The 16,287-nt window shown below is 52.3% G+C and overlaps 7 protein-coding genes across 7 annotated transcripts; all 7 read right to left on the reverse strand.

Moving 5' to 3' along the window:
• Positions 1-210: 210 nt before the first annotated feature.
• BO66DRAFT_316761 (tRNA modification GTPase) lies at positions 211-2,399 on the reverse strand (the record flags this gene model as incomplete). Its single annotated transcript, XM_025643523.1, has 3 exons — positions 211-1,720; positions 1,805-2,049; positions 2,142-2,399. The coding sequence occupies 3 exons, from the start codon at positions 2,397-2,399 to the stop codon at positions 211-213; spliced, it is 2,013 nt and encodes a 670-aa protein (XP_025506592.1).
• Positions 2,400-3,360: 961 nt separating this feature from the next.
• BO66DRAFT_316842 (FH2 domain-containing protein) lies at positions 3,361-5,477 on the reverse strand (the record flags this gene model as incomplete). The annotated part of the gene is made up of 2 exons (XM_025643527.1): positions 3,361-4,179; positions 4,245-5,477. 2 exons carry the CDS (start codon positions 5,475-5,477, stop codon positions 3,361-3,363), a joined length of 2,052 nt encoding a protein of 683 aa, XP_025506593.1.
• Positions 5,478-8,576: 3,099 nt separating this feature from the next.
• On the reverse strand, positions 8,577-9,208 carry BO66DRAFT_389745 (uncharacterized protein). The gene has a single exon (XM_025646853.1). The coding sequence runs from the start codon at positions 8,872-8,874 to the stop codon at positions 8,638-8,640; it is 237 nt and encodes a 78-aa protein (XP_025506594.1). The 5' UTR covers positions 8,875-9,208; the 3' UTR covers positions 8,577-8,637.
• A 1,509-nt stretch (positions 9,209-10,717) lies between these two features.
• Positions 10,718-11,430, reverse strand: BO66DRAFT_20349 (uncharacterized protein). The gene is made up of 2 exons (XM_025642541.1): positions 10,912-11,430; positions 10,718-10,755 (listed from the first exon to the last, which is right to left on the reverse strand). The coding sequence occupies exon 1, from the start codon at positions 11,310-11,312 to the stop codon at positions 11,025-11,027; it is 288 nt and encodes a 95-aa protein (XP_025506595.1). The 5' UTR covers positions 11,313-11,430; the 3' UTR covers positions 10,718-10,755; positions 10,912-11,024.
• Positions 11,431-11,993: 563 nt separating this feature from the next.
• On the reverse strand, positions 11,994-12,938 carry BO66DRAFT_20278 (uncharacterized protein). Its single transcript, XM_025642534.1, has 2 exons — positions 12,867-12,938; positions 11,994-12,806 (listed from the first exon to the last, which is right to left on the reverse strand). Exon 2 carries the CDS (start codon positions 12,787-12,789, stop codon positions 12,244-12,246), a length of 546 nt encoding a protein of 181 aa, XP_025506596.1. The 5' UTR covers positions 12,790-12,806; positions 12,867-12,938; the 3' UTR covers positions 11,994-12,243.
• Positions 12,837-13,306, reverse strand: BO66DRAFT_436069 (uncharacterized protein; the record flags this gene model as incomplete). The annotated part of the gene is made up of 3 exons (XM_025650897.1): positions 12,837-12,916; positions 12,985-13,003; positions 13,085-13,306. The coding sequence occupies 3 exons, from the start codon at positions 13,304-13,306 to the stop codon at positions 12,837-12,839; spliced, it is 321 nt and encodes a 106-aa protein (XP_025506597.1).
• A 1,081-nt stretch (positions 13,307-14,387) lies between these two features.
• BO66DRAFT_20125 (uncharacterized protein) lies at positions 14,388-15,506 on the reverse strand. The gene has a single exon (XM_025642523.1). It carries the CDS (start codon positions 15,237-15,239, stop codon positions 14,595-14,597), a length of 645 nt encoding a protein of 214 aa, XP_025506598.1. The 5' UTR covers positions 15,240-15,506; the 3' UTR covers positions 14,388-14,594.
• Between the last annotated feature and the right edge of the window lie 781 nt (positions 15,507-16,287).

The raw sequence follows: 16,287 nt of genomic DNA on the forward strand, positions 1-16,287 counted from the left end.
ATGGACATGCAAGGCCGGGGCGGGTATAACGATGTGAATGATAAAGCAGGGACCAACCAGTAGAATGCTCGCGAGGTCCCCGGCTGCGGAACAGCATCACCAAATGGAAGGGAGAAGTATAGGCTGCGGTTTGCAGTGCCAAAAGATAAGAAAAAAAAAGAATTTCTCAGGGCTAGCAGCAGTCGTGTTTATTTCCCAACGCAGAATCTGTTACCACACGTCACCCCCTCCCCAGTGATTAGCCATGTCATTTGTTTGGAAGCGCAGAAATGTGTTGTTTGTTTGTTTGTTGAACAGATTAGAACGAAGAAAAATGGATAGGCCTGAAAAGAAAGAACGGTGGGAGACAACGTACTTTTCGAACACCACCCCCAGGACATCCTCCACGTCGCCACTCTCATCTTTACCCGTGATCTTGGCCAGGGCATCGGCCGCGGAACGGAGGTGCTCGGCCGCGGTGACGATGTCGACTTCTTCCTCGGACTCGTGTGTAAGATGGTGATGGTTTGATGGTTGAGTCTGGTTCATGAACGCGTCTAGATCCTCCAGGCAGCGTTGTAGGTTCGAGCTCTGTCGGTGGGTGACGCCCAGAGAATCCTCCCAGTAGGACCGGTCGTACTGGCCGTTGGCATCCTCCTCGATCCCCGTCGGGGAAGCCAGTTCCTCAAACGTAGCGATCAACCCCTGTAGAAAGCGCTGGATATGGCCCGGATCGTGCTGCGCCACCGGGCCAGAGACGGAGCCCGTCTCCCGGCGGGCATCCAGGCAGGAGATCCCGAACACGCGCCGGTCGGGCACAGCAGGGAACAGAGTGCGGACGGTGGCAAGCAGCTGATCCGGGAGGCGATCCAGGCCGGGCAACCGGTCACACTTGTTAATTGCAACGACGACGCAGCGGCCGGCGCGCGCGCACTCATTAGCCGCATCAACGACTTCTCGTTCAACCGCCAACCGCGAAGAAGCACTCGCACTCCCCTCCGCCTCCTCCTCCTTCTCCAACGAGACGACCACAACGACAACATCCGACTCCAGCGCCCTAGCCTTAGCCCTCCGGATGCCCTCTTTCTCAACCGCCCCGACCACCACATTCCGAGCCGCGGCGGAGCTCCTCCCATCATCATCGTCGTCCCCCAAAACATCCTCCGACCGGATCCCCGCCATATCACCCAGCCGCACGAACCAACCCCCAACATCCACCCCAACATCGACGATATCCCTCGTAGTCCCTTCCTCGGTGCTGACGATGGCCGCCTCGCGGCCCACCACCCGGTTCAGCAACGAGCTCTTGCCCGCATTGGGGGCCCCCAGCAACGCCACGCGGATCCCGCTCCGCAGCAACTCGCCCTTGGCGGCATTGCCGATATGCAGCTGGATCTGCGCCTGGAGGGCGCGCACCTGCCGGCCCACGGACCCAACCAGCTCGCGCGGCGATTCGTCGAAATGCTGGTCCTCGGCGAAGTCGATCAGCGCCTCCAGCTCGCCGCGCGCGTACAGCAGCTGATGCCGCCACTGCTCGTAGCGTTGCGACAGCGCGCCGCCTTGCTCACCACTGCCGCTGCTGCTCGCCGCACGCACGGCGATCCGTCGCTGCTGTTCCGTCTCCGCGTGCAGGATCTCCCCCAGCGCTTCGATCTGGGGGAGGTCCAGCCGGTTGTTGAGGAAGGCCCGGCGCGTGAATTCGCCTGCCTCGGCGTAGCGGATCGTTCCTCCCCCGCCTCCTCTTCTGGAGGGGGGTCCCAGGGGGACTTGGGGATCCTTCGAATATGTTGTTGTGGTTGTTGTAGACATTGAGGAGGACGGTGACGAGGATGGCCGGTTGATGTTCGCGATCGCGGTCAATACGGATTTAACGATCGCCGGACCCCCGTGCAAGTGAAGCTCGAGCACGTCTTCCCCTGTCACGGTTCGGGGGCCAGGGAAGTATAGCACCAACGCTGCGGCGTCGAGGATGGTGTTCGAGGATGGAGGGTGGAGGGGGTCGTAGAGCGTGCGGACGGCGGCGTGACGGGCACGGGGAAGGGGCGCAAAGGGGGAGAGAGCATTGTAAATCTACAAGTTGTAAGGTTAGTTAGTGGTTGACAGGACAGGTCTCGATGAGCGCTGAAACTGAAAGCGAAATGAATGCGGGTCAAGATGTATACCTGCACGCATGCTGGACCAGATACTCGCACGACGGCGATAGCGGCTCGCCCGGGAGCGGTGGAGAGGGCATAAATTGTGGAGTCGGCATCAAAGAGTGAGAAATCCGGGCGAGAGGCTGAGAAGCAGCGGCGTAGTGATGGATTTAATAGTAGTAGTGGTGCCGGAGAGCGTCTCGACAAAACAGCTCGATTCGGGGCCGGCAACGATGGGCGGGCGGCAGCAGCCCACCGCAGGGTTCGAAGATTGAAGCCTCGCATGCGCAAAATGGTATCAGTCGCTGAGAACCAATAATTGCCTCATAAAGCTGGATAGTTGGGGTAAAGGATGGCTCGAATGTTGGCGCAAAATGCCGCGGAGGTAGGGATCACGTGCAGTCGGTCCCACCCTCGTCGATATCATTACACTCAGACACTCAGACACTCATACAAGCATGATAAGTACAGTACTCTGTATTCGCATTAGATGTTACGGGTCCCATATTCTGAGAGCCACTCTGCGTACGCACTAAGCTTGGTAAACCAGTAGATGTAGTTGGAAAAGGTCATATCACAGGGACCCTGCGCCCCTTCGTCACGCCTGCGCACCGAAAGACACACGGCCATACGCCTCACAATCCTCCTCCGCCAGAGATATGCAACTGTCGCCGGAACGACATCCAGATATAATAAACAAGAAGAAACCAATGAAAAGCCGAGTATGTACACAGACAGAAAATGAAGACCGAAGTTGATAAAAAAAAAAGAAAGGGGGAAATGTCAGAGGCTATGAATCGCTGGGAGATCAAGGAGATGGAAAGCATGATGTATGCAGGGTCAAGGAGAAACGAAAATAGGAAAGTGAAAATGTACTCGGGAAACGAATGCAACAGCTTGGTGCAAGGAGGAACGAATCAAAGCAGTAGCCACGCAGGAAAGGATATCAAACCTCCAATCCCACTTGACATCGCCGCTTGACAGCCCTCGAAGATCAGAAGAAACGAAGACAGACGTGTCTGAAACACGCAGCCAGGGGAACATCATACACATAGTGACATCTTCCGAGACGGCATGGGTTGGTCTATCAAACATTAGATTAGGAAAGAAGGAATGCGATTAGTTCATGCAACAAATGCACGGAAGGGCGAAATGTGCGTTGCGAAGTTGGAAATGAGATGAGGGGAAAGAGGGACATGGAGTGGAGAAATATGAGGCAGTGGTCAATTTACTCCACGGATTTTGTTTAGGGAGAACCTTCACTGGGCTCGTCATCGCCAGGTAACTGTAGCTTTTGGTCGGCGGTTGGCGATACCACAATAGATGGCGTCAAGGGTGTTCGAGGAGCTGTGTCATCTCCGTCTCGAGGACTGGCGATACTCACATCATCCGGTTCAATCGGATCTGTCTTGGGAGGGGAAAGTGGTTCGGACGCAGAGGCTACCACCGAGCCATCGGCGCTGTCTTTGCTGGTACCAGAGGCACCGTTGCGTCTCCGCAGCCTGCGTTTACGCCGCTCTTCCTCGGCTGTCTCACGTCTTCTTCTTTGACGCTCACCATCAACATTGTCCCGTAGACCCTGCAGCATGCTTGCAGCCCGGTCCGCAACGTCTTCGCTTTCTGACACATGCTGAGCATCTTGGCTCGATGTCTCAGGAGCTTCGGACTCCAAAGCCGGAGGACTCAGAAGACCCGTGTTGGCCGAGTTGGCATCGACTGCACCCGCGTTGCTCGTTTCATTGCTGCCAGTCTCTTCAATCTGTCCGGCTTCTGCGCCTTCAGACCCAGCGGGTTCTGGCATTTTCTGTCCCGAAGCCACGCGGACCTGATGTCTCTCCTTCAAACGGGCGCGACGCCGACGATCGCGCTGATCCCTGGCCTGAGGAGCCGCCGCACGCAGCTTCTCCAAAAGTGAATCCATAGCACCGCTCGTGGCGGGGGACTGTGGCCCTTCTGTAGCTGTACCGGCGCCGTTTGCCAGACCTGCATTAACCCGCTTGCGAGACAGAGATGCTTCGATGCGTTTCCGGTTTTCTTCCAGGCTGATGTTCTTCTCCTTGGATTTCTGGACATTGATATCACGGTTAGAAAAAAAGAAGCCTTCGACGCAAAGTAATTGCATGTACTTACCCTCCACTCCAGCAAGAATGTAGCCAACTTGGCGAAGAAGTCCCGCCTGGCGCCTTCATCCGTGTTATCCTCGCCGTAGAACACCATGATATCATCATAGCTCTTGACCATCTCGTCCAGGTAAAGTTGCATCTGCTCGGCCTTGCGACGAGCATCCTTCATGCTTCTTTGAACGATTTGACTGACCCGATCCTGAGGATGGAATTTCTTCGGATCACTGAGATTGCCAGCGTCCAAGCTGGCTTGGACGTTCTTAATGTTGTCTATGTACTTCTTAGCATCCGTGCGCAGTTGGTCGACGTTGAGCTTCTGAATGGCGACAACGCCGTTGATCTCATCCACAAAGCCCTCCCACTCGGGATACTGGTTTCGAACGATTCGCTCCACCAGATCGGCAAATGTAGTCTCGTTCTTATCATCCTTCACCATACCGAGGCGTGCGAGGGAGCTCAGTTTGAAACCTTGAGCTTGCTTATTGGCATCGTTCATGAAATTACCAATGTCCAAGATCAAGCCAAGAACATTCATTAGGGCCACGGAGTCTCTCAGAGACTCGCTGACCTGCACGACTTGCTGCAGTTTGGCGGAGATATGCTCATAGTCTGGCTCATACGAGCGTGTCAACGCAAGAGCACGCATTCTTGCCTTCCAATAATGGTGTAGCTCGAACGCGGTATAAAGGTAGATCTGGTCTTCGCGCGTGAGCTCAGTTGGATCCTGCTCCCGCTCGGCGCTGGCAGCATCTGGACCGGTCCAGTCTCTACTGTATGGCGCCATAGACTTTGAGATATTCTCGGGTATGGTGCACATTTCATCCCTCTGTAAGAAATCCATGACGACCAGGTTGTCGAGAATCTCCGTGTCGCAATGGATAATCATCCGTACAACATCGTCCGCAGGGAACTGAGAGAACTTGGCCATAGCAATCTGGAAAGTCTTGGACAGCTCGTTGGAGATGAGTTGTTTCTTATCCGTACGCTGTTTGCCTCCCGCGCCCTTGCCGAAGATCTTGGTCTCTTTTGCCATGAACAGTCTCTCGACTTCATCTAAGACCCCCTTCTTCGCCAGCTCCACATACTTCTCCTCCTTTGCTTGAGCAGTAGGAGCATGAGATGCCCACACGGTCACCTGCGGAGTATCGACCTTATCCCAATGAAGTGCCTTGAGTTTCTTCTTAGGCCGGATAGATGGCATGAGAGCTGTCTGGTGATGAGGAAGAGCTTGGGAAGCCATGTAGTTTGCGCGCCAACCTCCGAATCCACCAGCACCAGGCGGTGGAGGGGGTGGAGGGGCACCGAAAGAAGCACCGGGAGGAGGAGGGGGTGGTGGAGGCCGATTCGGGGGAGGCAGTGGTGCTGCTACTGCTGCTAGGGGCGATGACGGCGCCCTTCTCGTCCTTCAGGACGCCGCGGCCCAGGAGCTTCACGCCCTCCTTGGTCTGGTGGATGCAGCGCGAATCGAAAAGCTCGCGGATGGTGATCGGGCGGGCCGGGTCGATGCGGCCTTGGTCGATCCAGTCTTGGATGCGGTTGAGGTTGATGGGGGCTAGCTCGATGGCGTGGCTGGGAGAGGTTAGTGGTGTTTATCATGGAGAATGAGGTTTGGAGGGGTGGTTGGGGACATTGGGAGATTCAGGGACAGCTTGGGAGTCGGTTGCGTGAGGATTTATCGCGAATGGGAAGCTCTTCCACGATCATTCTTTGCAATCTGAAAGCGCTTCGGCAATTCGACCTCACTATCGACGAATCCTCAAACAAGTACACCCCAATTCCAAAACAGAATCCCAACGACGCAGGAATCCAATCCCACAACCTCCCACCTCGTTCCCCAGTTCAAAGGTAAGGGTGCAACATACATATTGTTGTATCCCCGCTCCCCGTGCACAACAATGTCCGGCGTCTGTCCACCATTAAACCCCGCGGGCACCTTGCCGTGCTGCTTCTGACCCTTGTGACCGCGACCGGAGGTCTTACCCTTGCCGGAAGCCGGACCGCGACCGCGACGGATGCGTTTGTTGTAGGCCCCCGCGTTGTCGGAGAGCGAGGCCAGGATGTGTGCGTTGCGGGATTGTTGGAAGCCGGCCAGCAGGAAGGTCAGAGGGTTGGCGGTGGTGCTGGCGGCGGCGGCCGTGGTGATGGGCGTCGCGGACGTGAGCGCCCGGAAGGGGAGGAGCTGGAGCCGGGGAGGCATGGCGGGGCCGACTTCAATTGTGGTGTTGAGAGAGTGTGGAGGGTGAGGTGAAGTGGTTGAGTTTGGAGGTTTGTCGCCGCGGAAGTCGAAGTCCACGGAGAGACAGGATCTTTCCGTTGGGACGGGAAGTTTTTGGCGGCCTGAGGCAGAACACCCAAGGTGTCGGAGAAATCTCGGCCCGGGATGGCTGTTCTCGTGCGGTGATTGGTTCTTTGCTGGAGTACATTTCTATCCCACTGTGGAATTTGTAGGTCGTGAAGTTTCGATATTATGGCGCTCAAATTACCAGGCAAGTGCACTGTGTACTCAGTATCCTCATTCCAACTCACTATAGATCAATTCTTACGCCGGTCGGTCATCACCATTCCACTCCGATCCCCATAGGTCATCATTCGACTTGCCGTCTCAACTACAACCAAAAGCCAGTACGCCGAGACATAGTAAACTTCTTCTGTAGACTAAGCTAGACAAGTGACCTGTGTTCTCTCGGAACTACCAAGCAGTTCAGGTTTCCTTTTACTTATGGCCTTTAAGCTTTGCGCTCATCTCTGGGCCCCGTTATTCTGGGTTCTAGGCTTACCTGGACACGCCTCCTCGCATTTCGGTATCCATGTCGATTGTTTGGCAGTGTACGAGTTCAATAAGGCAGATATAGATATAGTGCACCACCAATAGGTCTGATATGCTTCGTCTATTGAGAGAGTAATGAGTCAAGCTGCGTTGACCTTAATCTTATACATAAAGAACGCCCATCATTCATCTCCCACTCCCTTCAGAAGTGTTCCTCTTACTCACCAGCTCAGCTTCACCACCACGTAAGGGCTGCGTCAGGTATATATACACCAACTGTATGTCGGTGCTATTTTCTTCCGCACTACTCATTCAGGAGAACTGACTCACCAAGTAAAGGGCATAAGGGTAAACTGAAGTAACGCCGGCCCGGAGGACGGACAAGCTATTACTAACTACTACACCGAAGCCATGCGGTCCGCGATATGACCTCGAGAAGCATCGCGTTTGATGCAGAGAAGTGCCATCAATCGATGTACTGTACGAGCACAGCATACAAGGAAGCCCACTCCGTACTCCGTATGATGATCTTTCCATCCGGCATCTCCTACCTCAAGGTCTGAAATTCTTGACTAACGAGCTTCTGGTTGGAGAGCACAAAAAGCTGCTCGCTCCGCTCATCACCTTGACCAACTAGCAGCTGTATATAGTCCTATAAATGACCAGCCCATGGCTCTAGTGACAGTCACAACCAACTCGCCGGTACTGTAGCAGGAGTAGTCTGGAGTCCAGCAGATAACTGCAGCTGAGCGAGTTGCAAGTTCTGGATCGCTTCTCAATGCAGGCCAGGTCGACCTTACGTGGACTGGACTGAACAGTACTCCGTACAGTACCTAAAGTGGTCAGCCAGCGCTCACCTCTTCCGGCCGACTCTCTTGTTCTTTGCTTTTTCCTCGTTTGTGACTTCTCTTTTTTCAATGGTTGCATGTGCAGGGCGTGAGCAACAGCAACAACAACAACCAGCAGTCTTCCCTGTAAGGCGAGAGGGTGGCTACGGTACTTGCCTGCTTCCGTATTGTACTAATGACTGATCCATTGAATGAGAGGTAGCAGCAGCAGCAAGCCTCAAGCTCCGCGGATGCATCGTTATGTATAGTACTTCAGCCGCGGCCGCATATACGACTTCCACTTCGAGGTAAAGATGTAGATCGTCAGCCCTCGGGCTTTGAGGAACGGTCGGTCGGATTGGATTGGATTGCTTCCCTTGTTCGAATCAGATCCAGTTTCCAGTCAACTTTTGAGAGGAGTACAGTACGGAGTATACGGAGACAGATTCTGTTCTCTTCATCCAGAAGATGGGCGGCAGCCTGATGGTGTCGGGTCCGCACAGTTACGGGGATGACGACAATCCATCCCGACCTTGACGCGCGGTAAGCAAGCAAGCAAGCCCGCGAAAGCAAAAGCAAAACCAGAATCAAAAGCAAAGGGTATGTATGGTTCAGGGATCAGGCTGCGACGAGACGATTTTGGATATCATGGTTCCGGGTCGTGGTCTGATGGTGAGACATGATCTGTCTGAAGTTGTTTATTTAATGGCTGACTTATTTCATGTAAAGTCAAAGTCAACCCAGTCAATCATGGGGCCTGGGCGAGATGAGCGTGTTTGTGGCCTCCCCGTTTCCTGTGCTATTGATCATTGCGTGTAGATACATCCATCGGTCTGCTGGATGCCACAGGAAAAGGAGGGGGTCAAAGTGGCAGTTGTACCTGTCCTTGTACCTGTACCTGTGCCTGTACCTGTACTTGTGCAGGGTGCACCGCACCCACCAGCGAACGGCTTATCATCCAAGGATTTCCACGAATCTGGACCTACGATGGGGATAGGAGGAAGGACAAATCGGATTCTCAGTGCCAGCAGTCGGTTGAACATATTCGTTCAATCCCTGTTTGTTGTTGCCCCATCTGCCGTGCAGTGAGTTGGGTGAAACTGGATAAGTTATCGGTGGTCGAATTGTCAGCCCCAGAAGAAGGAAGATCCAGAAAACCCGAAAACAGTAAAGATCGGAAATGTAGAAGAGTCAAAGTGAACAAGAAAGAAGAAAGAACTTAGCCAGCCTCGACTGGACGGACGTCGAAGCCTGGGCCTTGCGCTCGGTTGGATGCAATCCTTGGATGATTGCTAGATGTTTAGGTCTTGCTCATGCATTGTTCATTCGACTTGTGAATTGACAATGCTCGGAATTACCTGAATCATTAGTCCCGCAGATTTAGTCTAAGAGTTGGGGGGTAGATATGTTTGCCGAATCGACTCTGGAATTGCATGTTATGTTATCTTGCCCAGTGAACGGAGAGAAATATACATGTGGGACAGACGGCAACGGAACTCGCCCTTTTCCACCACCCTATCGATGATTGCCTATCCCCTGAGACATCACACCCAGATCTGAAGCTCTTGCTGATCTACTTACCCATTACCCCCATTCACCATCCTTGCGAGATGTCGGCCGCAACCCCAGAACCACCAGGATGAGTCAGTGTCAAATTTCAAACCAAACCACCAGAAAATCAATGCCCTTGTTCCCATCCCCCCCTTGACTCACAATCACCGCAACCCCCGACCACAAATCCGAGCCTGATGTTGTTGTCCCTGCCTCATTGAATGCCCGTTGTTATGGAAGCCGCTGTGCTGTATGCCAGCCCATCCATCAACAAACACCACTACCACTGAAATGTTTTAAAATCTCGAACCGATGATCTTCGACGTTCCCTTGCTTCGAATGGCCCCATACACCGTCTCCGGGACCTCCCTCGAGGGTAGTCCCACGAGGGGGTTAGCTGCTGTTCTGTATCCCTATCCCCTCGAGCGTAGGGAGGACAAGGGAGGTGGATAGTAAGTACGGATGGATAGATCCGGCTTAGCCTGATGGAGTTCTCCGTGCACTTGTGGTCTACCCCAGGTTTCGCAACAAACAACTTGGCCTGCCTCGCACTCACACAACGAGTTGTGTCTGTATAATTCTGTGCTGTGCTGTGCTGAGTTGGGTGTTATGTGCAATGTTATGTTGATCGACAACACGGTATGAGTATATGTATACTCTTTACACCGACACTGACTAGGAATAAGAATGAGACAAAAAGAAAACCGACCAGTTAATTCTAGTGTGGTGTTGTAAAGAGAAGGTCATCCTTCCCCGCGCCGCCACACGAATGGAAAGATGTTTTGTTTACGTCCGCCTCTCCCCCTCCCCTCCCCTCAAAAGACAGACCGATTTCCAAAGATCTACAATCTTCATTTCAAGCAATCCAGTCTCCAACCCGCAAGGATGTCAGACCCGGATCACCGAATGCAAGGGAATCTGACACTGACCACCAAATCGCAGTAATGAGTAATGAGTAAAGATGCCCGCAAATACTGCAGTAGCAAGCAAGTGAGGTTTTCGCACATACACATCTACACAGAAGTTGATCCTCGGCCTCATCTATTTCTTGTCCTTGCGTGTGGTGTAGCGGACGGTAGTTACAACTCCCCCTCCGCCCTTCGCCTTCCCTTCAACAGATCACTCCCCATCACACGAGTCCAACGATGCAAAGCGATCATCAATCACGTTAAACGTGGAAGATAGAAAGAGCCTCCCGAATCGAATCGACAAAGAAACTAGGGGCGCCCCCCAAGAAGCAACAACAACAACACCAAACCCCCACGGGCTATGCGCCCTCCGTCCTCATGCTAACGCTAGGACGCTAGGGGAGACAAACACAACACCTCTTCTCCTCTCTAATTCTCTCTCACAAGGTTCTCATGCGAATCCATCTTGATGGGCAAGAAAGAGTTAGTCAGTCAGTCAGTCAGTCAGTCAGTCAAGCGAAGGTCCAAGTCGCGCAGGGTGGGTGCCCTTTCCCCCTGCCTTGCCTTGCCTTGCCTTGCCGACCGGACTCGATGGATAGATACTCATATCCATACTCATACCCATACTCATACATCGATGTGTTCAAAGTTTCTTACAATGACAAGAGTCATGTTGCACGAGCACGAGCAAGAGGGGAAGCGAACGACACCGTAAACCCACAGCATCATCGTCTTTAAGGGTTGAGGTTGAGGGGAGGGGGGGGGGTTTGACCGCTGCTTTGCGCGTCGATCTTGCTAGGCACCCGAAAGAAAAAGCGAAGAAAAGACCAGCGAACGCACTGGCAAGAGAGGGGGCTAGTCCAGTGTACATACAGTAAATAAGTGTGAAATCTAAGAATGTCCTCTGTCGCACCCAATCCTTCGGCACCGCAAGAAAGGGGAGGGGGGCTCCCACAATATGAGATAGCGGGTAGTCGTGTAAGGCGAGTGATACTTCCCATGAGACACAGAAGCAATCGCATATGCTGGCGGATGGCCCAGTAATCAGTAAACCAGTAAACCACCACCTTGAGGTCCAGTATTTGCTAGGCTGCACTTTTCGTGGACGGGACTGGACTGGATTGTACTGGGCAAGGATTGCTGGCTAACATTGCCAACGAACGAACTAACTAGCCGCTGGAAAAGCTGACCTCCTCATCGTCTGGCGAGGCTGTCCAGATTGCTTTGCTCCATGCGGAAGGGTACTCGCCAGTCCACCTTTATTTAGTCCGGTTGATACTTAGTATACCTAGGTAACTTATACTTATTACACCGGAACTGGGACTCTTCCAAGGCGGTCCAGGATTTCGAAATGGGAGGAACAGGGAAGTTGGATTAGTATGTAAGTGCCTGCGGTCGGTAAGATCCAGAATCTCCGTAGTAGATTCGAGATTCGAAACTTGGACCGAGGTCATGTGATAGCAACTTGGTCGCTCAAAAGCAGCACCACTACTCACTCAGTACAAGGGTAAATATGGAATAACTACTCGTTAGACTCGTCATTAGATCAGGCCTTAGAGCGAGGTAAGTAGTGACGCTCAACCTTTGCTCATTTGCCAATGGATACACAATACCGAGTTATGTGTAGTATACCGGTAGCTGAGCCCGCCGCGAGCACAAGAACCGGTAGCATAGCTTGGGTGCAACGAATACTTGTTCAACTGAAACCTTCTCCGATCCTCCACTCACGAAGGTACTATGTAAATTCGTTGATCAACTCTAACCTAAGCCGACGGCGAGGATAATTTACATAGTATGAACAAACAATGAGCAAAAAAAAAAGGCAAAGCCAAATTACTGGGCGGTGACGAAGCAGAACAACAACACTCCTCCAGCTTTTCCGGACGGGCCACGGTGCCGCAACCGGAGATGAGAATGGCTTTGGTGTGGCAAGCACCGCCTCCAATCATGGAGCTAGGTGAACTTACTCATAACTAACTTACAGGCTGCAACCGCTAAGAGTACTCCGTAAGGTGGTCTAGATGAGATTCGAGTAAAAGGATCGATGATGCCCGCGCTGGTGGTTCTCTTCACGTTCCTACGCGGAAAAACACGGATAGTATGGGTAAAAGCCAAGGTGTAGTACGTACTTGGCCCCCCCAAATTAAACCGCAATTCCAACCCCGGGGCGCAATATCTAGTTATTCTGCTAGACGAAAACAGCTGGGGAACGAAGCTGGTCCGGGCTATTCTTGCTCTTCTTATTGACCAGGTTTGGGTTGATTTTCCATGGTTGGAGCTGGATCCAATGAGGTTGGTCACAGCATTTTGATCGTGAGATCTGGCGGAGCAGCATGTTCGAATCAGAAGGTTAGGTCGGGATGCTCGGAAGAAAGAAGCATCAACAGAGACAGAACAATCAAAAAGCTGTGAAAGGTCAATAGGAGAGAAAGAGGGAAGAGAGCACAAAGCCGAGAAGCTTGTGGCAGAGTCGTTGGTCAGCAACACCGAGCGATCCATCCAGTGTTCAGATACCGCTGCAGGTAAGTTAATCACCGGACAGGAAGTTAGTAGAGGTCGACGGATTGACCACCAACCGCATGCTTCAACTTAAAGTGGGTAGGAGCATCATCTGGAGTCTTGACGCCTTGGAGGTTGGGAGTCGAACCCAAACAGCGTCTTGCGATCGTCGCATACAGTACACTACCATCTCACCTCGACCAGTGGTCTGCTGCTATACGGAGTGAGTCGGTGTCAATTAGCGAATGTTGCCTGTGAGTGTGCCCGCGCTGCTGCTGCGCCCGAGTGACCAAACCAGTCGACGACCCAAGGATGCGCCCCAGCCCCAGTGTTGGGATGCTAGGCAGAAGAAGATGGACGAAGGCGTGGTGACACTCCAAAACGGAGTCATCGGCATCACCATCCAGCTTGAAGTGGATTGACTGGTACAGAGATAGTCAGACGTGATGATGATGATGATGGCGATGGTGATGGTGATGGTGATGGTGATGGTGATGGTGATGGGTGATGGTATCATGGTACTCCGTAGTCAGTTATAGTTTACTCCGGCAGATGGGGATAGCGTCGTGGCTATTTCTGCTGCCTCCGTATGTGCCGGAGGGAAAGTGGCACACACGCTCGCTCCACTTCAACAGTCGGAAGTTCTGGAACAACCGCCGCCGCCGCTGCTGTTGATACCTGCTGCTCCTGCTGCTGCTGCTGCTGCGTGTTACGCTGTCAGGTACTGTAATAATCAGGTATCTCAGGCTGTTGATCGCAGGAGCAGGAGCCGGGGCAGCCTTCAAGGTTGAGCAACATAACACCCTGATTTGTTTGAAGTTGGCCAAAGGCAGTGCCCATTCAGTCCACGAACCTCGAGTTCCCGGCTGTAGCACCAATGAGAAGGATTAAACACATTTATCCCGAATGCAAGTGCCAAGGTTCAGGTTCTGAGTCCTGACTTCTGTGAATCGAACTTGAATGGATGGTATTTTTGTTACCTGGATTGAGAATACCGTACGCGTCCAACGACCGACCGGCAGCTGTTGCCCCAATTGAGATTAGTTGAAAGGAAACTGGAACTGGAACCTACCGTAATGACTACCGGTATTGCTACACTTGCTTAGTCCGATCGGTGTGGGCCATATCGGCCTCAGGAATGAATCAATGAATCAATGAATCAATGAATAATAATGAATGGGGACCTTCAGGTGGCGTCTAATCATCCCCACGACGGTCGCCGTCTCTTCATCAAAAAAATTCCCTAAAAAAAATGAAACGAAAAGAGAAGAAAAGAAAAGAAAAAGGAAAAGAAAAAGAACTTCGATCCAATCTTTCGCCAAACCATCATCTGATTATCATTGCCAATCCCTCGACTCACAATCAGCCGATCTCCAGATGATGATGAGATGATGCTATGGTTTTGGATCAGTCACCGCAGGTGCCTTTTTATTTTTTTTATTATGTTTTTGGTTTCTAATGCTTTGCCATCTTCTTTCCTTTGCAGGTACGAACCAGTAGATACGAGGCAACCGAAGTTGCGCGTTCACCTCCCGGTCGGTCGGCTTTGCTGGTGGTTCAATGCGCATCGCATAGTTACCTTCGTTTTAGGTGGATGGATGCAATATAATCTGGTACAGAGGTAGCCACAGCTGAAGTGGACAAAGTCCCGAGCGTCGATGACGCAAACAAAGAGATCCATCGCATTTTTATCTCTTGCCCAACCGAGAGAATGTGAAAGTGTTATAGTTATAATAATACCCGGGGCCTATGCATTCATGGGTTCGACCGTCCGTCGCTCGCTCGCTTGCTCGCTCCCTGATCAGTCAGTAATTTCGGGAAAAGCAAAAGGGAGAAAGCGAGAGCAAAGGATCCTGGCTGTTAGGCCCACCAACAGGGGAAGGGGAAAGAGATACGGTACGAAGTCGGTCGTTAGTTAGGTAGGTAGGTTGATAGTAGACGGAAAGCGGAAGGGCAGTCTCGTTCTGACTTGCAGAGCTGCAAGTATAGATAGGTAGAAAAACAGACAGAGAGAGGCAGCAGCAAAGTATCGGTCGGTCAGTCAGGCATGATGTTAGTACTAGCAGGGTATGCCGGTCACATTGCCTAATCATCCAAGCTGAAGGGCGCTGAATGTGGGAGAGACCTCCTCTACCTCGCTCTCCGTCTTCCCCGTCCATCGATTGATTGATTGATCGATTGTCAAAGGGGCGACGAGGGGGAGAGAGGTTGGTTGGTTGCTTGGATGGCGGACAACAAGAGCAACAACTCTGACGGTCATCTCCCCAGTAATCAGTAGTGAGATGGCCGGGCGAATGAGATGTCGGATTGTGGAATGGATTCAAATGCGATCTTCCACTCTTCCCCCCAATCTTGGAACTTTGTACATTGATTGCATTGATTGCACTTGCACTGTCATAACGCCATGCTTGAACTATCAGACTAGATCTGTAGTCGAACCCCCAGCTCATCAGTCGCCGCAGTCACTTCCCCCCTCCTTCTCTTCCCCCCCTGAACAGTGAGACTAGAGCCCTAGTTCCAACCGACTATGGACAGGGAAGGAAGTCCAACCGGCCTGGTGGTGTTCGACTGCACATCGTTGACTGCCTACTGTATTGTACTAACCAACTGTACTAACTCAATCACACATCCACCACCCCTTAAGTTTGAAAACGATCGTTACGCTAGTTGTGCCAGTAGAAGTCTCATCATCGCTAGATGACCCAAAACTTGCCGGGGCTGAAGTTAGGATAAGGAAAGCCTCCGACCGTACTTTGACCTTTCTCTGTCGCGGACTATATTGGGGTAATGGGACTCGAGACGTTGAGTTAACTACTAACCTACGCAGTAGTGGTGGTAGGGGATCCGGTTGACGATCAGACCCTCTCCTCCGACCAAGTCAGCAACTTACTACCTCGCAGACACCGATAGACAAGATAGACGACCGGTGATTCCGAAGGCAGGCATCAATTCTTGCTCGAAACGCGTCCGGAAAATGGATCTCGATGAGACATGAAAAGCTAAAAAAACCCTCTCCGCAGCAGCCCGTCAAGGACTCTCCGCTCCGGAACGAAGTATATGAAATCATAAAGCATCACAGCGTCGGAATTATCCATTCCCCCCAAAAGTCTACTGAGAACGCGCGCCGATTTTGGACCCGTTTTGAGGTAGTCAGCGTCGTGAAATTATGGCGTGGTTGGTGCTTTCTTTTTGCAACCGTATACTAAGGTAGTTATGTAGTAACCACTGGGCACTGTGTCGGCGGGTCTGGATGACCACCAACAACACATGTGTCATGACCGATCATCATCTTTGGATTACTGCTGGGCCGACCGATGCGGAAGGCGGAGGGAAACGCTACTTTACCAGAAAGGTGGGTGTTATGATCCATCTATCCATCTTCATTCCGACAATAATGCATGCCATGAATGATGATGGGGTCAGGAAGGGAGGGTGATGGGCGGCACACAATTGATCTTCGGCATTCGTCACCCTGTTTGTCTGTTGTAATCTATTGAA

Source organism: Aspergillus aculeatinus, assembly GCF_003184765.1.
Source record: "Aspergillus aculeatinus CBS 121060 unplaced genomic scaffold BO66scaffold_10, whole genome shotgun sequence".
Classification (NCBI taxonomy): Eukaryota; Fungi; Ascomycota; class Eurotiomycetes; order Eurotiales; family Aspergillaceae; genus Aspergillus; species Aspergillus aculeatinus.